At 43.9% G+C, this 21,175-nt stretch overlaps 1 protein-coding gene and 1 pseudogene across 3 annotated transcripts in view; one reads left to right on the top strand and one right to left on the bottom strand.

The window, feature by feature from the left end:
* aplf (aprataxin and PNKP like factor) overlaps positions 1–21,175 on the bottom strand; it is a 146,776-nt gene that overhangs the window by 123,106 nt on the left and 2,495 nt on the right. For all 3 annotated transcript variants that reach the window (XR_011355850.1, XM_069931779.1, XM_069931780.1), the window contains exons 2-4: positions 20,453–20,524; positions 6,956–7,116; positions 2,714–2,900 (exon numbers count right to left, since the gene is read on the bottom strand). Coding sequence is in view for 2 of the 3 variants with exons in the window: in XM_069931779.1 (XP_069787880.1) it covers positions 2,714–2,900; positions 6,956–7,116; positions 20,453–20,524 (420 nt within the window). In the remaining variant the exon portion in view is untranslated. The remainder of the gene's footprint in view (positions 1–2,713; positions 2,901–6,955; positions 7,117–20,452; positions 20,525–21,175) is intronic.
* Positions 1,798–2,054, top strand: LOC138759882 (cytochrome c oxidase subunit 6B1 pseudogene; annotated as a pseudogene).

Here is a 21,175-nt window from a genome sequence, read left to right as displayed (position 1 = left end):
CAGTGGTCTTACATTTTTTTAACTTCCAATTCAAGGGCAGCTTTCTACAATCAATTGAATTTTGGAAGGTGACACCCAGGGCATTTTAAACATCCAATACTAAATATCTTTTGTTTAAAAAAATCAAATCGTTGGAATAACTTAAAATCTTAATGATTAAATCATAAATAAATGCAGTCAGGCTATTACATCCTACAATCAACTTCAGACTGTCTTAAAATATATTTAATGTCCTTTATTAATATACCAATAACATGCACCACTACAAATCAAAATTTTAAAATTTTGTCAGCATTTATTGTGAGCCCATCAATTAATTAATAAAGATCAAAAATCAACTGATGATATTTGCAAGATTTTTCTCTAAAGGTTAAAAATTCTTTGGCTTGGCTTCGCGGACGAAGATTTATGGACTACAGTGACACAATGGTCAAAAAGACACACCAATGCCAAAGGAAGCTCAGCACATCCACCATATCACTCAACAACTTGTACAGGTATTCTAACTGGATGCATCACAGATATGAGAACTACTGTCCAAGATTAGAAGAAACTGCAGAAAGTTCAAAGTTCAGATTTATTGTCAGAGTACATAAATGACATCACGTACAACCCTGAGATTCTTTTTTCCTGCAGCCTAGACAGAATTATCACTTACTGGTACCGCACAAAAAATTGAACTCAACATACACATGTAAACAAATAAAGAAATTTAAAGAAACTGACTGTGCAATACAGAGAGAGGAAAAAAAACAATAAAGTGCAAGAGTCCCTTAACGAATCCATGATTTGTTGTTGAGGAGTCTGATGGTGAAAGGATAGCAGCTGTTCCTGAACCTGGTACTGTGAGACTTGTGGCATCTATACCTCTTTCCTGATGGTAGCAGCGAGAACAGAGCGCATGCTGCATGATGTGCATCCTTGATTGCTGCCGCTCTCAGCTGGCAGCATTCCTTGTCTTGAGGTGGAGAGGGTTTTGCCAGTAATGTCCTCTGCTGTGTCCACTAACTTTTGCAGTACTTTACACTCAGAGGTATTGGTGTCCCCATACCAACAGTGATGCAGCTAGTCAGCAGTTTTTATACAACCCACTACTACAGTGACAGCAAATTTGTAGATGATGTTGTATCAAGCCACACAGTCGTAGGTAGGAATGAGTAGAGCAGGGGGCTAAGAACGCAGTCCTGTGGTACTCCGGTAATGATGGAGATTGTGGAGGAGATGTTCTTGCCAATCCTCATTGACTGTGGTCTGGAGGTGAGGAAATCCAGGATCCAATTACACAGTGGGGTGTTGAGTCCTGGTCTTGATCAATTTTGAGCGGATGATGGTATTGAATGTTGAACTGCAGCTCAGAACATCACACAAACCTTTCTTCCCTCCACCAACTCCTCTGCCCTTTGCGCTGTTCCAAGTATAACATGACAATAAACTTGAAACCTTAAAAATCTTACATTTTCACAGTCAAGATTCAAAATTTCAAGGTCTATCTCTATCCGTTCTATCTCTGTAATCTTCTCAAGCATTGCAATAAATCTCAAGTTTTCATTCACCCAAAACCATAGACTCTTTTCACTTTTCCCCACAATTTCAGCTGATGATGTCCTTCATTTTTGTTCCCTCTCTCCTTCTTTCAGATCTTTTTATTTGAGTCAATCTTTTGTTCTCTCCTTTTCCTGTGCACAGTTTTCCTCAGTACATTGACTTATTATTAGACCACTGAAGTTCCTTTAAACATTTTGTTAAAGAGTCGGAGGTGGGCGGGTGGATGGAAAGGAGTTCTCGGCAGGTGACACCATGGCAACCATTGAGGAGCGCATCAGCACATACCAGACGGGCCTTTTGATGCCAGGTTCCCCAACACCAACCAGACCTACAACTGTTACCAGAACTACCTGGATTTCCACCGATGTTAGAAAGCCCTCACTGCTCAGGGCAAGGAGGTGTCTGTCTGTGATTGGTACAGCAAAGTTTACAAGTCCCTGTGCCCCATATCTTGGGTGAAACGATGGGACAGTTAAGTAGAATCGGGAACCTTTGCTGGCAAGATCTGACTTGCAGGTCAGGGGCATACTGATTACTCACTCCCCCTCCCCTCCCCTTCCTGACCCTCCTGGCTGTGTGGATTGATCAAGCCAGGGTGCTGGGAATGTCAGTGTGTGAAGGGATGGGTGGAGAGTTGGTTCAATCTCCCCAACCTCTTGTATAAGAGAAGGTATATGCCTCTCTGCTCTGTTACACTCTTAAAAATAAAAGCTTCTTCAGATTTAAAAAAAAACATTTTGTTAAAGATGCTAATTAAATGCAAGCAGTTTAAATCTGACAAATTCAGCATATTGATTAAAAGTATTAATTTTGGTAATTCCAGAGTGGCTACTTTCCTGGACTAGTACAGTAAAAACAATGAGGAATTTACTGGTAAATTCAGATAACAAAGTAAATGAAATATCCACATTAAGTAGAGAAATGATAACAACTAGATGGTCATGAAAATCCATCTGTCTCATGAATGCTCTTAGTGTCTTTGAATGAGATAATAAGCCACCAAGAACAATGATGGCCATGCAATAATCCTGGCTTGCAAAAAGTGTACATATAATTCAAAATTCCACAGTACCAAACCTGCCCTAACTCATTTGGCATAATATTGGACTTGTTAAAAATATTATTTGGTCTCAACATTAAAAAAAAAGTTAATTATAGCATTTATTACCATATTCTCCAAGATGTTATTTGGTTCAAATGTGCTGAATTTCTCTTTTGAATCCCTTGTTATTGTTTTGGAAGATGTAGTAAGATTTTCTGTGTAATCCTCAGAGACTTTCTCAAACTTTCCTTTACCTTTTTGCAAATGTTCTGAGTCAAACTGATCATCTTCCAAACTGGACAGATCACTGTTTCTGCAATTAGAAAAATGATTTTAACGCCATGTTAAATACTATTATTCCCCAAAAAATACATGTCTGGTACATGCTAATTAAAAAAAACTTTTTACAGTTTTCACCAAAGACTCCATTTACACGTGACGAGATAAAGAACAGGCCCTTCCACCGAACTTGTCCATGCCAATCAAGTTAGCATTCTGGGCTAGTCCCATTTGCTTCCCTATCCATATATCTGTACAAATGCATCTTGGGCATTGTAAATGTATCCACATCTTTAGTTTCCTCACAGCTTGTTTCAGATGCAGACTCTCCTCAGAGAGAAGTTGCCCTTCAGATCCCTTAAATCTTTCCTCATGAAGCTATTGCTTTAAGTTACACAATTGTAAACCCTGGAGAAAACTGTGAGCATTCACTTTATCTAAATATCTTTATAAGTATTCACCTCATTCTCCTATATTCCAGGGAATAAAGATCCATGGAATACAAGACAAAATTTGCTTGTAGAACACGTGAAATTAACTCATTTTTCGTCGTCCTTTTCTAATGTACATTTCAACAAAGTGGACACATCACAAAATATGTGAACTAAAAACTTATTTGAATACCTATTTAATGAATGAAATTATTCTTATTTATTATTTTCATCATACGGCCACGATTCTGTAAAATACAACTGACTGAATACAATACTGAAGTTTTTCTATGTTTCAATTTAATTTTCTTTTGAAAATATTGTAATTTTATAGGAACCAAGTTATATGTACCAGAAATCATGCATTTACAATAGATACAAATGAGATTGGAGATAGTGGAATCTGAGGCAAAATAAAAACAATTCAATGGATCGAGCAGCAACAGTGATGGAAAATGAATTGTTCACATTTAGGTGAAGACCCTGTGAAAGCATCTTGATGAAAATATTGACAAATCCTTTCCCCTTCCCCCCTCCCCCAGATTTTATTTGATCTGCTGAGCTCCTCCAGCAGTTTATTTGTTATTATCTTTAAAATATCCTAATGATGTATTTAATACAATTCATCAATTCTTAGGGTACACCATAATTGGCATAAGATTTGTCACTGTAAATATCAGTTACACTCTGATCAGAAAGGGTTCTGCAACTTTCAGCAGTAAAAACATGCTGCCCCAGAGTTGGGCCAAAGACTGAATATACAGTGAGATGGATGGGAGGGCTGGGTCCGTAAAATTGACTGGTAACCATTAGGCTGATCACTCCTGTATTGTGAGTAATGAGAAAGGAGAAGCTAGAGCTTATGACTTTGATCAAGATTGAGGATTGAAAGAAAGAGGACAGAGGCCAAGATTTGGATAAGATGGACTGTTAAAGTGGACCCTTTATTGTTTGAAAATAAACACAAATACAACCGCGTATACAAATGTAATCGCTTTGCAAAGTGTGAGAACCCCTTTACAGTAAGAAGCACTGCCATGAATGCCTCATCGTGGCTAACAAATCAATCTTTTATATCTTCAAACGCCTTGCTCTCTGAAACATTTGAACAGACTGCTTCATACAAGTACATTTTCCTTAGAATTCTCTTGGGATTTGATACTCAGGGTTGTGTCTCTTGGCCGGTAGTTAATAGTTTTTACCAAATAAGGAGGTAATTATCAGTTCCATCTGATAACGAAAGAATGGAATGCCAACATCTTCTGCCTTCCAGTCAGTCTTTTAAAACATGCAACATGAAAGGAAGTTTCTTCACTGGTGGCTGAGTGGAATGACCTTCCGGCAGAGGTGGTTGCAGCAGGATCAATTTTGTAATTTAAGAGAAGGTTGGATAAGTATATGGATGTGAGGGGATTGGAGGGTTATGGACAGGGAGCAAACTAGAGGAGTTCACTTAAACTGGTGCGGACTAGTGGGGCTGAGATGGCCTGTTTCTGTACTGTAATTGTTATATGGTTATATGTTATATGGTTATTCTCAGGATAGATAGTTCCTCAACATGGTTATCCAACTGCATGAAAACCAACAAGGTCGGGTCAGATACAGCAATGAGCTCTCTGAACCCTTCTCCATTAACAATGGCGTGAAGCAAGGCTGTGTTCTCGCACCAACCCTCTTTTCAATCTTCTTCAGCATGATGCTGAACCAAGCCATGAAAGACCTCAACAATGAACACGCTGTTTACATCTGGTACCACACGGATGGCAGTCTCTTCAATCTGAGGCGCCTGCAAGCTCACACCAAGACACAAGAGAAACTTGTCCGTGAACTACTCTTTGCAGACGATGCCGCTTTAGTTGCCCATTCAGAGCCAGCTCTTCAGCGCTTGACGTCCTGTTTTGCGGAAACTGCCAAAATGTTTGGCCTGGAAGTCAGCCTGAAGAAAACTGAGGTCCTCCATCAGCCAGCTCCCCACCATGACTACCAGCCCCCCCACATCTCCGTCGGGCACACAAAACTCAAAACGGTCAACCAGTTTACCTATCTCGGCTGCACCATTTCATCAGATGCAAGGATCGACAATGAGATAGACAACAGACTCGCCAAGGCAAATAGCGCCTTTGGAAGACTACACAAAAGAGTCTGGAAAAACAACCAACTGAAAAACCTCACAAAGATAAGCGTATACAGAGCCGTTGTCATACCCACACTCCTGTTCGGCTCCGAATCATGGGTCCTCTGCGGTCATCTTCAAAGGAGGTTGCTGCCCGCCAAACTGTGAGGCGCCAAGATGCACGGTTTGAGGCGATATCAGCCCACTGGCGGTGGTCAATGTGGCAGGCACCAAGAGATTTCTTTAGGCAGTCCTTGTACCTTTTCTTTGGTGCACCTCTGTCACGGTGGCCAGTGGAGAGCTCGCCATATAACACGATCTTGGGAAGGCGATGGTCCTCCATTCTGGAGACGTGACCCATCCAGCGCAGCTGGATCTTCAGCAGCGTGGACTCGATGCTGTCGACCTCTGCCATCTCGAGTACTTCGACGTTAGGGATGTAAGCGCTCCAATGGATGTTGAGGATGGAGCGGAGACAACGCTGGTGGAAGCGTTCTAGGAGCCGTAGGTGGTGCCGGTAGAGGACCCATGATTCGGAGCCGAACAGGAGTGTGGGGATGACAACGGCTCTGTATACGCTTAACTTTGTGAGGTTTTTCAGTTGGTTGTTTTTCCAGACTCTTTTGTGTAGTCTTCCAAAGGCGCTATTTGCCTTGGCGAGTCTGTTGTCTATCTCATTGTCGATCCTTGCATCTGATGAAATGGTGCAGCCGAGATAGGTAAACTGGTTGACCGTTTTGAGTTTTGTGTGCCCGATGGAGATGTGGGGGGGCTGGTAATCATGGTGGGGAGCTGGCTGATGGAGGACCTCAGTTTTCTTCAGGCTGACTTCCAGGCCAAACATTTTGGCAGTTTCCGCAAAGCAGGACGTCAAGCGCTGAAGAGCTGGCTCTGAATCAAGTGCTAAATCAGAAGATAGTATATATAGAATACATCACTTAGAAAGAGAATGCATGATTACTTCAATGACTGCAACAATATCTTCAATTTTACTGGGTGTAAATCTTCCATTTGATTCAAAACTTGATGCACAAATTAAAACATTTCTTAACAATCTTTGAAAAATCATTATCACTTGTCACGTTTGGAAAATAAAATTAGCAACTGCAAAACAAATTGGGTCAATTGTGTCTAATGTGAAAATAATTTAAGATATACATAATTCATCACTATAGATTATTTGTGCCTATGAAGAAATTACAGAAGGGATTACATATCACGAAACCTATCTAGAAACCCCCATTGCCCAAAGGGGATTTTTCAGTCATACATGCACCTAAGAGCTCTGTTAAAAAGCTGGCATGACTTGTCTCATGAACTGACATAGCTTTTTGAATGAAAAGTCAAAAATCAGAAGGGTGACTATGTCAAATTATCTTGAAATGTATCATCCTATTAATTTTAATTAAATCTGCTACATGCAGATCAAATGAAAGGACATTAACCTGAAATGTCCTCCGTCCAAGCAGTACTTGCAGCAATTTCTGTTTCATTGCACAACACAGATGTATCTATTGATATATTTGGTTTAAATTAATCAATTACCTTAAAGTCTGGTCCGAGCTAGAAGAGATAACTTTATATATATATTTGTCTGGCATCAAAGAAAAACATTCTCCTGGGTTGAGCCAGTGCCATTTATCTTTCTCCAAGGGCAGAAGCTGGTCTCCACTTGATGACCGATGGAAGCATGGATTAATATGTATCTGAATAAACAAATGAAAAGACCAACAAATTAGTATGAATACCCTTTGAATTAGATTTACTTACAATGCAAAATAGTACAATACAAAATGATTAAATATGAGGAACAGCATGGTTTATATTAATTTAATTTCGTAATAACATTTAAATTGATATTCGCCATAAAATAATGTGTTTTGTCAGATAAACAAATACAATGTACACATGTATCAAAATTCTTCCTTGCTTCAGCCAAACAGATACACCAACTACAAAAGTGCACATCAAACTATCAAGTACAGAAGAGATAATAAATAAAGGATAAATAAATACTGCATTCAGTAATAGTGTAAGATAAAAAGTGAAATTTCAATGGTACAAGCAGATCCTTTTGCTGGTCCCAGAGTAGTTTATGCTTAGCCATGAGGAATCCCCTGCTGGCCCTCCCCAATGGGGAGGTAGCCAAGAATGGAGAGAAGGTGTGGATGGCCGAGTGGGACTACTCCACCCAGACTGATACAGATATCGCTAGAGGCTGGGCAAGTACCTAGTCATATGGCTGCTCTGGCTGTGGGATGAGGGAAATCCCCATTTTCGCCTCTCCCATCTAGAGGCCAGTGCCCTGGGCAGACTATCGGTGCAGCAGTGAACAGCTTCCTATGGGCGCCACCTGAAGAGATTAATGAGGGCACCACCCTTTAGGATCAGATGGTGGCTGCAGTGCGGGCGGAATTTCCCCAAGGAGGCAAGGGTCACCACCGACTTGGTAGGCCACCTAGTGACAACTGCCCATCACAATCTCAAGGGGGTGGTCTTGCCTTTGATGGGCAAGCCATCACCCTTCTGGAGTGACTAGAGTACATTGAGTGGGGAGCACCTGCACAGGTTCACCACGCCGACACCAAGGTCAGCGAGACCACCTTCCCACTAATCCACAGGGAAATGTACTTTGCCTTGACAGATGCTTGAGGATTGTGCCCACATCCATGGTATCTCCACCTCAACTACGTTCGCATTGTAGCAGAAACATCATGGTTGGGGGGTGGGGGGGGATGGTGGAGACACCACAGGTGGCCCTTGCCACCCTCAAGGCAGGGATCATCTCCCTGGTACGACAGGAAATAGCCAATTCACAGTTGCACTAGACACCCACCACAGAGTGGCACACCTCCACCTCCAACACATAGGATAGAGCCCAGAACCCCTGGCAGATCCATTTAGCGGTCATCCCATCTGGGTGATCTGAGGCCATTTATCCCAGTGGTCAACAATGGGAAAAGGGAATACCCAGTGCTGGATGGCATTAGTTGTTGCCGGGGCCAACATACCATTATCTCCGGTAACCGCAAGGGATGGAAGGGACCTCAGGTTTCTATAGAGGGTTTAAGGGGCTTGATTCTTGCTGCCAGAGAGGTCACCCCTGCCTGTCCATAGATAGCAAGACTCCCCCTCCTGTTCCTGTCCTGGTAGCAGCCTCCCCTGAGAGCATTCTTGGCATGAATGTACTCAAGGGGCAGTTGCTGTGCACCAATAAGGGGAAATTAACCTTCAGATCGCCCAGGTAACCATCATGGTCAGAGGAGAAAACTGGACTACGGTCATCATTCTGCACCCCACCAAGTAGGTCTGGACCTGGGAGTATTGGGTGCTGAGAGCCAATCGAGAAATCGCAGAAGTAATTGAGGCATTACTCCATGAAGGAGTAATTTTACACCTGCTGTGTCCTCCTACAACAGTCCCGTCTGGCCCATCTGTAAGAACAGCACTTAAAGCATGACAATCGACTACTATTATGGCTACAAATGTCACCCTCTTTCTCACTACTGCTGTTCCCAATGTGTTAACCTTGGTGGAAGACATTGGAGAGAGGGACATCAAGCATCGGTACGCCATGGTGGACCTCGCGAACGTGTTATTTTCCATTCCCTTGAGTCCTTCTTCACAGGACCGGTTTGCCTTTACCCAGTGGGGGAGGGGGGGCTCTCCCAGGGATATATTCAGAGCCCCACACTGCCACGGATAAATCGCCTGCCATCTTAAAAATATTGCCCTTTTCTTTCCCCCCCCACCACCACCCCCAATGCTGATGTCACCCATTACATTGACAATATACTCCTCCATGGCCCCACAGAGGAGAATGTGGCACAAACACTTGAGTCCTTGGTCTCAGGACTCTGTGAATAATGGCTGGGCAGTCAACCCAGAAAAGGTCCAAGACCCTAGCCAGATGGTCCTCTTCCTGGGTATTCAATGGCACTCAGGGCAGAGGGACATTCCAGAGGTTGCAAAGAATAATATTTTAAACACTGCAATGTCCACCAATAAAGACGAGACCCAGAGCTTCATCTGCCTTTTAGGCTACTAGCTGCAGCACATTCTTCAACTCGCCATGCTGCCACACCCATTTTAAGCAGTCTCTAGAAAGAAAGCAACGTTTCACTGGGGTCCAGAGCAGCAGATGGCATTTGATATGGCTAATCAGACAATTGAGCAGGCACTACCACTAGCCCCCTGCCAGACAGGGGTCGCCTTTGAACTTCAAGTTTCCGCCACCATCACGATGGCCGAAAGAAGTCTCAGGCAGAAAATTAATGGCTGCAGAGTTCCACTTGGCTTCTGGACCAAACCCTCCCTGAGTCCACTTCCTGATACAATCCTTTTGAACACCAACTCCTGGCATGCTATCTGGTGTTCCTCACTACAGAGCATCAAATGGCCGCTGAAACCATAATACTCCAGTCTCACCTGCCCATCGTGGGTCAAGTCTACTGATGCCACCCTCAAAGAGGGGCATGCTCAGCTGCCCTCTTTGCATAGGAGGGGAATAAAGGGATGGAGGGGGGAAAGACAAGGAGGTGGAGATGAAGTGGTACATCGCAGACCGGGAAGAGGCTGAGGTGGAGGGGGTCTGCAGGATGCATGAGCAAGTCACATTCCTCCCCAAGGACAATGATCTTCTTCCAGAGGTCCCTATTGTACATCCCTCTCCCATATCCCATATTCAACTCCCTCATTAAAAAATGGCAGCAGAAGGCATGGCTTATGGACAGCTCAAATCATTGGAAGAATGGAAGGCAATTATGAAGAGCTGAGCCTCTACACCCCACCATTGGTAAGACTCCGACTCAGGAAGGGACAGGATATCCAGTCAGCTTCCAGGCCTGACTACGGTAGTACTCAAGCTTAAAGAGATGACGGGTCTGCTCCTTATCTATATGGATTCATGGGCAGAGGCGATCGGGATGGCGGTGTGGATGGCCTGCTGGCACGAGACAGGATGGGAGATTCATAACCACCTACTTTGGGGCTAGCAGCACTGGAAATACATCTGGGAACAGGCTGGGCAGAGGGCATTCATGGTCCATCATGTGGATGCCCATACCAATAGGGACAAGGCGGACTTGACACATAATGCTGACGTGGACTGTGCAGCGCATATATGCTCAGCCTCCACCCATTCCGACAATACAGACTCCAGTGCCCTGGCAGCATGGGCACACAAAAAGAGCGGATATATGGGATCCAACAGCAGAAGGTTTAGCAGTGGCTCTTATACATGAAGAGGCGCAGACAGTGGTAGATAATTGCCCCACCAGCCAGTAGACTAAACTGCGGGGCTGACCGATGGATGCACAAGAGCACAACGTCATGGCACAGCAGCAGGCCGAGTCTGGCAAATAGACTACATCAGCCCTCTCCCACATCAAAATAAAAAGAGCTTCCTCCTGACGATGGTGGACACTTACTCAGCTGTCCTGGTTGCTGTGCCCTGTGAGAGGGCCAATCAGGGCAACACCATTCAAGGAATGAAGTACCTTTGCTCCATTTATGGAGACCCATGGGAAGTACAGTCTACTGGCATCACCTACGGCTCCTAGAACACTTCCACCAGCGTTGTCTCCGCTCCATCCTCAACATCCATTGGAGCGCTTTCATCCCTAACGTCGAAGTACTCGAGATGGCAGAGGTCGACAGCATCGAGTCCACACTGCTGAAGATCCAGCTGCGCTGGATGGGTCACGTCTCCAGAATGGAGGACCATCGCCTTCCCAAGATCGTGTTATATGGCGAGTTCTCCACTGGCCACCGTGACAGAGGTGCACCAAAGAGGTACAAGGACTGCCTAAAGAAATCTCTTGGTGCCTGCCCCATTGACCACCGCCAGTGGGCTGATAACGCCTCAAACCGTGCATCTTGGCGCCTCACAGTTTGGCGGGCAGCAACCTCCTTTGAAGAAGACCGCAGAGCCCACCTCACTGACAAAAGACAAAGGAGGAAAAACCCAACACCCAACCCCAACCCACCAATTTTCCCCTGCAGCCGCTGCAACCGTGCCTGCCTGTCCCGCATCGGACTTATCAGCCACAAACGAGCCTGCAGCTGACGTGGACTTTTACCCCCTCCATAAATCTTCATCCGCGAAGCCAAGCCAAAGAAGACAGTCTAATCAGGTTTCACACTTCATGGGAGGGCCAAAATACAGAATTGGGGGTGGAGGCTGGTACCACATAGCTGCTCCTCTACACCCACAGGCATCTGGACTCATTGAAAGGATGAATGGTCTCCTGAAACAAAAACTGCACATGTTAATATCCAATCATACACATTGAAGAAGTGGCTCCACATGCACAGGGAGTGGTGATCCTCACTTTCATGACATCGGGGCACATCAGACCTAGAGAAACAGATGAGGCCGACCTACAGGACCCCGAGGAGTCTGTGCAGCAGCCACAGGGTCCCCTTAAAAAGGGGGAAGTATTTGCACGCAGACTGGGAGGCATACAATGGGTTGCCATAATGGGAGAAACCACATTGTCGAGCTAGCATTCTCCAAAGAGAATGAAATATTCCTACCCAACCACCCTGCAGTCAACTACACTTCAAGCTCATCACTACAGAAGACAACAACATCTAGACGGCCACAGCACCACCACTCCTGACTGCTGCGCTCTCGTCACTGCTTCTGAAGGTCTTTCACCCATCACCTCCAGCCTATGGCAGCAGTAGGAGCAGCTTGTATCGGCCCATTCACAATTTAACCTTTCATTAATGATTGTGTTCCTCTACAAACCCCCTCCCCCCACAACTCCTTATAATTCCCCATGGGGTGAGTGCATCAGGGATCTTTTTTTTTAAAGCTCTTAATTCAGACAATTACACAATCCTGACTCTCCCTGTGAGCCCATTAAAGGAGCCAGAGCAGGCAATATGTTGCACCTATTTCAGTGGACACTGGTCCACTCAGAGAAAAAGTGAGCAGGAACAGGATCCTGGCACCAGATGGCATCCCAGAAAATGGGGTACTCCCAGGGAAGTACTATTATGTCATGGATGCTTGTCTGCTAGGCCTCTGCTTCCCCACAGGACGGCATGGCAGTGGATATTTGGGTGGTGTGCCTCACAAGGACAGGGAAGCACCTGGATGGATGGCCAATGTGCAGGAGGTGCTGGTCAAGGAAGAGTTATGGCATGAAGAACAGCCTTGTTTCCTGCTTGCAGACGGAGGTGGCATTGATGCTGATGTTGATGGCACAGGTACACATACATACCAGACCAGTCAAAGCAACCATGTATGCGAGTCAGTGACTAATATATATAGATAGATATCGTAACCTGTCAGCTGAAGATTTATTTTCTTTATCGTTAACCATTGTAAATGTTTGTTGTTCATGTTTGTAGTTGATTGGTGAGTGGTGTGACTTCCAAGGGGTGGAATGTTGTGTTGACTGTGGAGGGTCATGTGACCTCCGTCTGGAACCTAGTTGGAAGTCACATCACCTGCCAATCAAGGTTGGGCTTTGCCCACCAATTAGTGCACACCTGACCTTTAAATCACTTACTGATGACCTGGGCCGGACTCCCCATCTTACTGCACTTTAAAAGCCTTCCACATGCAGCAGATCATCCTCTTTGCTCCTTGGTCCTAACTACGACCACTGCTCTATGCCAGGTTGCAAACTGTGCATATCGCTGGAGTCATTGGTAAGGTGGGCACTACACTGAAAGTGGGACTGTGGTATTATGTGGGCACACTTAGAATTGAGCCATACCCCATTGAAACAGGGACCAGGAGGGGGCATTGAAGTGAAACCCCTGTGGAGTAAGAGTGCACAAGTTACTGAATAATACTGCCCATGTGTAATAAAGAGAGAGTAGGCAGCCACTGGTATCAGAGATCAGTTTATCCAATGTAAATGCTTACATTTTTTTAGTACCAATTGTTGTTTTTGTGTCTTCCCAGTTACGATTTCACTGTGTGTGCGCATTAAAGATAATCCTTTGTTTGTTCAGCCTGTGTCTGACTTGTTTCTCTGTGAACCCACCAAACCTGATTTAATCACATGTAAAGGGAGATTCAACAGCCTGATAGCCATTAGATAAAAGCTTGGTTCAAGATGGATTTCAATCTTCTTTCATTATTTCCCCAAAGGAAGCAGCGAGAAGAGGTTGTGACCAAGGTGACAGGGATCTTTTATGATGTTGGCTGCCTTCTTGAGGCACCTCACAAAGACATTTTAAAGCGATGGGAAAGTTTGAGCCCATGATGGGTTTGCTACTTTCTGCAGTCTTCTACATTCCTGTGCACTCAAATTATCAAACCAGGCTGTGATGCAACCAGTTTTACAGAACACATAGAAATGAAATAAAGCATTTGACAACATGCCCAATCTCCTCAGACTTCTTAGAAAGTAGAGGGGTTGGGGTGCCTTCGTCACAATTCCCTCAATGTGTTGCCTCCAGGAGAGGTCTTCTGATTTATGAACTCCCAGGAACTTAGGGTTCCAACTCTCTCCTCCTTGGTCTTAGTGATGCGGAGGACAAGTTGTTCTGGCATCATCCAAATGCATTCTCAATTTCCATCATGTATTGCAAACTCATCATTTTCTGCACAATACAAATTATAATAAATTGGATGTATAATTTATTGGGCTTCAAGTATTTATTTCCATCTGATAGCCAGATTATTACATCAGGATAAAATCCTAAATAAGGATAGCCTGGGAAAATCATGGCAACAAATTGTAAAGTTAAGTAATTCTGAACCATTGTAGAAATACTGAACTCTTTCATTTTGACTACAGTGATAACAATTTGGATGAGTGGTACGGAAATCCACACCTAAATTCTGAATGTCATTTACAAATTACTGGTACGTATCACTACATTCCTCAGGCAATTTTCCACAGTTTTTCAACAAACGCCACTTCATCTCACTTTACCTCATCTTCCTGATTCATTGCCTCCAGATTTTGCGCATCCCTGAAGCTTCATAGGCTCTTCAGTGCTCCTTTCAATCCAACCCCAGACCACACGTCTACATCACTTCCCTTCTGACCCATCTTATTTTCAATATTTTTATTGAATTTAACATAATCATAAATACAAAATTGACAATTATAGAATAATTTGTTTGTATACAAATAAGCACAAACAAAAAATGAAAAAAAGTAGATAAAACTACATCAATAATTGTTTATAATACCTCAAAAACATTTAATTGAAATGATCTATGCAACCATATTAAACCCATTTGTTGAAATATAGTGTAAAATAAAGGAAAAAAAGAAAAAAGAAAACTACTGTATATTTTAGTGTACAAGTTGACCCCCAATTATCAACCTATTTTAAAGGTTTTATGGTATCCGGCTTATAAGTCACCCTCATTTTTTGCTGTCCAGGCCTCTCAGGAACAGCCCAATATTTTTTTTTAAAAACACCCCAATTGCAAGTAACAAAGCTGTAAATTAAGTTAAAAAAAACCTCGGCCTACACAGGAGCAGCGATAGCCCATGGAGTTGGAACTGTGGCATCGTGCTCCCAGCGGTGGCAGAAACCTCAGTCTACCAGGCAGGAGCAGCGACGGTCACAAAGCTTGAACAGCACATCGTGCTCCTGGCGGGAGCACAAACCTCGGCTACTCTCCACCTCTGATCTTCCAATGATCAATAGATGGTAAACCTCTGGCTTTCCTTTCCTGAAGTCAACAATCAGCTCCTTAGTTTCTGTGACATTGAGTGCAAGGTTGTCATAGATGCCACTTTCAGCCAAGTTTTCAATCTCCATCCTGTTTGCCGACTCATCCCCTTCCTTTATACAACCTACTACCGTTGTATCGTCAGCAAATTTGTAGATGGTGATATTGTCATACTGAGCCACATAGTCATTGGTAGAAAGTGAGTAGCGCAGGGGGCTAAGAACACAGTGCTCCGGTTCAGATGGAGATTGTGGGGGAGGCATTCTTACTAATCTTCATGGATTGTGGTCGAGGTGAGGAAATCCATGATCTAATTACACAGTAGGGTAACTCCCAGGATATGGAGCTTGCAGATCAGTTTTTAGGGGATGATGGTGTTCAATGCCAAACTGCAGTTGGTAAAGAGCACCCTGATGAATCCATCTTTTCTGTCCAGGTGTTCTAGGGCTTTGTGTAGAGCCAGTGAGGTGGCATCTACCATACACTGCTACAGCAATAAGCGAACTGGAATGCATCCACGTCACCGCTCAAACAGGAATGGATGCTTCACCACCACTCTTTTAAAACACTTCATCACTGTTAATATAAGGGCTACTAGTTGATAGTCATTAAGACAGGTTACTACACTCTTCTTGGGCATCAGTATGATTGACGTCTGTTTTAAACAGGTGGATACCATGCCCTGCTGAAGTGAAATAGCAATGTGAATACATTAGTAAGTTGGTCAGCAAAGATTTTTAATATTTGGGCAGGTACTCCATCTAGACCGGATGCTTTCCCGGATTCACTCTCTGAAGGCAGCAGGCATGTCATCCTCAGATACGGACAGGATGCTTCCCCTCCACCATCAGAATAATCAGAAACAAACTCAATCATGGACTCATTTAAGGACTTTTACTTTTGCACTTCATTGTGCAATACAGAGAGAAAAAAGTTGTTTACATGTGTTTATTTGCTTGCATGTGTACTTTGTGTACAGTTTTTTTTTGCACTACCAACTGTGATAGTACAGACCTATCACCAATGTATATAGTTACAGTATCTAGAGTATGTAATGACTGTGCTTACAGCGATTGGCTGAGAACTTAGCAACGCCTTCTGTCTGGGCCTTAAAGGGTTGTGTCCCTAGCCAGGTCGGATCATTCCGGACTGGTCGGCCACCTGTGAAGAGCTCCTGTCTTTTGCTAATAAAAGCCTTGGTTTGGATCAACAAGTCCTTGGTTCTTACGACGAGCTCTACAATTTTATTAGCAAAAAGAATTTTTTTTTAAAAGGGATGGAGCGTCTGACTCGGCCAGAAAAACTTGATATCGACCCACAGTCAGCTACAGCCTTCAAAGCCTTTAAGTTCTGGCTGTTGAACTTTGAAAACTTCCCAAGGCTCATTGAGGTGGAGGAGGATAACCAGCATCCAACAGCATTGCTGTCTATGGTGTCCTTGAGAGTCTACGAGAACATCCAGGAACTGTACAATCAACCAATGAACAGAGTTCATGCCCAGCTCGTGCTTGCGTCGAGGAAGCAACAGCCCGGCGAGTCCAGCAGGGCATATTTACAAGTAGTAAAGGCGTTGGGCAAGGACTGTAACTGTGTGGACAAAACTGCTGCCGAGATCACAAATGATCTCGTCCGGAATGCCTATGTGGCCGGGCTCCAATCGAACGAAGTGAGGCTGCGCTTGCTCGAAAAAGGGGTAGAAAAACTAGAGACGTGGCCCGGATTGCAATCACAATGGAGGATGCAGCCTTAAAGTCAAACAAATTCTCTAGGGACTGGACCCCACGTTCTGATGTGAGTAGAGTGCCCTTCTACCCTACCACCCCCTGATATACTGACGGCCTGTTGGCTGCTGCTACACTGCCCCCTGTGAACCCAAAATGTTATTTCTGCGGGAGGGACAAGCACAGCAGGTCCCAATGCCCAGCAAGAAAAGCCAGGTGCCAGAAGTGCCTTAAAAACAGCCACTTTGCTGCAGTCTGTAGGTCTAAAATGGCCGCCGGCAAACATAGTGCTTCGTGTGAAGCCCAACCGCCACTATCCCATTCAAACTCTTCTTCCCCAGAGCTCTCGTCCGATGAGAGCGAGGGATCCTCTGCATGGCAACACCTGACGTCACTGAGACACCGAACCCGGAAGGGGCAGCCCACCCTCGCAACCATGATGTTGGCCCGCCTCTCGCCCCCGTGCGTAACACTCGACCTGGCCTCGGTCCCGACTGTAGCGCCCGCTATCGCCACAGCCACCCCCGGAGACGACGCTACCGCTGCCCGCTCCTCTGCTGCCACTGCCCACACCGCCGCCGGTGCGGCCACCGCGACCGACTGGGGACCCGCCGCGGCCAACCAGGTACTCGCCCTAGCGTCCATCACTGACGACCGCTGGGGCCCAACCGCCGCCCTACCCACCGCCAACCGCGAGCAACAACCCCCACTACTTACCGTTCATCCGCCGACGCCGCCACAACAGCACCTCCAGGAGTACCTCCAACCTGCTCCTCCAGCGCTGACTGCGTCTATGACGTCATCCCGTTGTGCAACGTCAACACGCGGAACTCCCCTGTCAGCAGGATCAGTGGCTGCTTCTATAACACTAAATCAGCAATGCTCTCATCCCCTCATTAAAGCAATGGAACTGATTAAAGTGCATGGACATGACACCAATTGCTTATTTGACTCTGGGTCAACTGACAGTTTTATCCGGCCAGATCTGGCCATCCGTTGCGGACTTGACATTATCCCCATTATCCAGAGGATCTCATTAGCGACTAGGTCGCACTCGACCGGGATAAAGGGGTATTGCATCACCACGTTGGAAGTACAGGGCGTAACGGTCACCCACTTCAAATTATTCATCCTTCCCCAACGACGAGCTCTACACCAATATATGGTAATTTTGTCGGGCCCACAGGAAAAAGAATGTCAGGGTTGTATGCAAGTCACGTATGTATTCTGACAATAAATCTGAAGTCTGAATTTTGTACCAAAGAACTGCTGACTTCATTCATTGATAATGGTAAACTTCTCTTAGAATCCAGTGGTAGTATACAATCTAGAATAATTTTCAAGCATTGTTGAATCTTACTTTGCTATTAGTTTATCAGAGTATCACTTTGTCTAGATAATACAGTAGACTAACAGAGGCTATCATCTTTAGATCTGGTTAGACTCATGGGGGTCACATATTATTTGATATTTCCAGAAAAGTCTGCTCAAGAAATACTATTAAGTCAGTAGACCTTGAGGAATATACTAATCTGGTCTTGTACTATAGAAATTATTTGCAAACAGCTTAAATTTGATAACTCAATAGAATTTTCTTGATTCTATTATTTTTTAATCTGCAAACCTATACAGTATTTTCAAGAGGGCAAAAATCACTCATAGAAAATTTGAAAGTATATGTGCATCAAAAGTCTCAAAGTACCTTTCATTTCACATTGCTAAAGCAAAAGTCATCATTAGGACTGTACAATTCAGGCCAAATTCAGGTCAAAGATAACTGCAAGATTGTACATTATAATCAAAAGAAATCAAATGAATAAGATGAAGAGAATAAAACTATTTTCAGCATACCTGGTAGTAAATTATTTTCTAATCCATTGAGACAATAGACAATAATCATAAAACCAAATAACATCTATAAACATCCTACATGCATAAAAAGAATGATTATTTAAAAAAAATCTGGGATGACAAATAAATATCAGCATTAAAAGAAAAAAGCTCAGACATTTCACTTGAATCTCACAGCTTGGAATCACACAACATTTGTACAGTAAAAATCACATTATCTGGCACTCAATCAACCGGAATCTCAAAGGAACTGGCAAAAAAAAGGAAATAAATGTTTGTGGTGGCGCACATCTCTGTAAGCGAAACGGCCCCGCTTGTACAGCCGCGCTGGCAGGGCAGCTGCAGAAGATGGCACCGTCAGGGCTTACTCACTGCCTCTTGGGCCACTGCTCACACCCGGGCCATGTAATGACATCACCACTGTGCGGAGTAGAACTCCCGTTGGCCTTAAAGGGGCGTGACAAAATTTAAATAAACAGTTCTACTGGAAACCCCACCGAGTCTAGTGTGTGTAGCAGCTGCTACATGTTTTAATAAGAATAAATAAAGGTTTAAATAAAAGTTTAAGATTGTAAAAAGTAAATGTTCACTGAAGCAACACACAATTCCTTGGAGGCAAACATTCAGCCAGTGGAGTACCCAGGTTGTTTAAATAAAGTTGTGTTTTAATAAAATGTGGGTGCCCAGAATGAAGAACCAGCTAATGCCACTTGCGTGATTCTCCCTAAGTTTCTATCACTGCCAAGCAAGAGACTTTAACTTTATTAGTATATTAGTAAAGCTTTATCTTTAAACTTGGGGGGGGGGGGGGGGGGGGAGTTAATTATGATGGTGGCATGATTAATGTAGCATTACCACAATGCTATTACAATGCTTGAGAATGGGGTTGAAATTTAAAGGAAGGTGCACTGAGGGGCTAACCAGGAGGCTTGAGTGGATGTGAGTCTGGTTGCGCTGAGGGTCTGACCGATACACTTGCGTGGAAGTGAGTGGGAATTCTTTGATTAAAGTGAACTTTACATAATTAAAGACTACAATACTGATGTCTCTAGAATTCCCATGCAGATTTCCATTTGTGTATCACCCCTGTATTTCAAATGGCTTGTTGTTGTTTTGCTTTGAGAGATTAGATAGGCTTGGGCATTATTTAAGTACTATGCCCTTTAGATGGGGCGGGTGAGGTCTGGGCCTGATGTTCCACTCATCCAGGGAAAGTGCACGCATGATACACTGCCTCTCCTTTCTCAGTGGAGCAATTGCCGTGTGACCACTGTATGGCTTTCTAGGCAGGAGGTCACTGCCAATGGCCTCTGCGTCCATAGCAAGACCATCTCATTGGTGTCCCCTGTTTTTTTTTTACTGAGTTTTCTACATCATGGCACGACCGAGTGTCTGGAAGTATAACTGGATGGGTAGGCTGGGTTTGTTAGCCTTAATTGGCAGCCACCTAAGAGAAGGAAAACTCTGATTTCAAACCCGGGCAGATGGGGCTCATTAGCCTTGTCAGGCTATCCATCTAGGAGAAGGGCACTTTGACATAATATCTATAACCTAAAGTCCTGGCTGTCACCATCCAAGCTTGTTAGGCTGTGACAGATAAACCCTGCATGTAAAGAGTGGGACCAGTACTGCACACACTGCCCTCCACCTAAACAATCCATCATGCAGGGTCAAAGGACATGCCATGTCTACATCCTTCCTAAATTTTCGTTCACGGAGACAAGCCACGATGGTGATACCCTTCAGAGCTATCGCCAAAATATTGTATTTGTAGACACTATAATAAATATTATAGAGCCCGAACTTCCTCACCGGCTTAATGCGTAGTTTCCCATCTAACACATCCAGCAGGCCATGGTTTCTGGACACTCGTTTATCCAAAACCTAAATATAAAGAATACAACCCAAACAAAAAGTTACATCACTGGGATGCATACTGGATTTTCTCATACAAAAATGTTTAAAATGTCTGAACATGCAAGGATTAGAGAAAGATGTGTCATTTGCAAGCAGCAGAGCTCTACATTAATTTGGCATCATGATCAACGCAGATATTATGTGTCAAGGGGTCTGTTCCTGTGTTCAACTGTCCTATGCAAATGTGAATTAATGGTCAATGATTGATAGTCACTGCAGTCTTGGTTGGACAAAGAGCCCATTTTCAAGCTCTATGAAAGAAGAGAAACTCATGAGAGTTGAAATGGACAAGCCTATGTAGCAAAAACTGGTCAGAAAATTTGAAATTTGGTGATATAAGTTGGTGAGTTTCCTCATACTGAGAGGGTGGGAAAAGGATAGAAGTTTAAGAAGGTACCTGGTCATTGAGCGAAGGAGCCAGATTTGTCTTTACTTTCCAGAAACAGTGAATGATCCTACCAGAGAAGAATGAACCAAGGAATGCTGAATGTCATCCAAATAAATTTGTTGCTGGATGATTAGTCAAATATGCACATAAAAACTTTAAGGAAGAAAAATTAGGACATTATGAGTGGGAATGATCATGATAAGAAATAATAATGGGCTTTCTTTAAACAG

The sequence above is a fragment of the Narcine bancroftii genome, chromosome 4 (genome assembly GCF_036971445.1).
Source record: "Narcine bancroftii isolate sNarBan1 chromosome 4, sNarBan1.hap1, whole genome shotgun sequence".
NCBI lineage: Eukaryota > Metazoa > Chordata > Chondrichthyes > Torpediniformes > Narcinidae > Narcine > Narcine bancroftii.
Note: the sequence above shows the minus strand (reverse complement) of the source record. Positions and strands in the feature narration are given on the sequence as shown.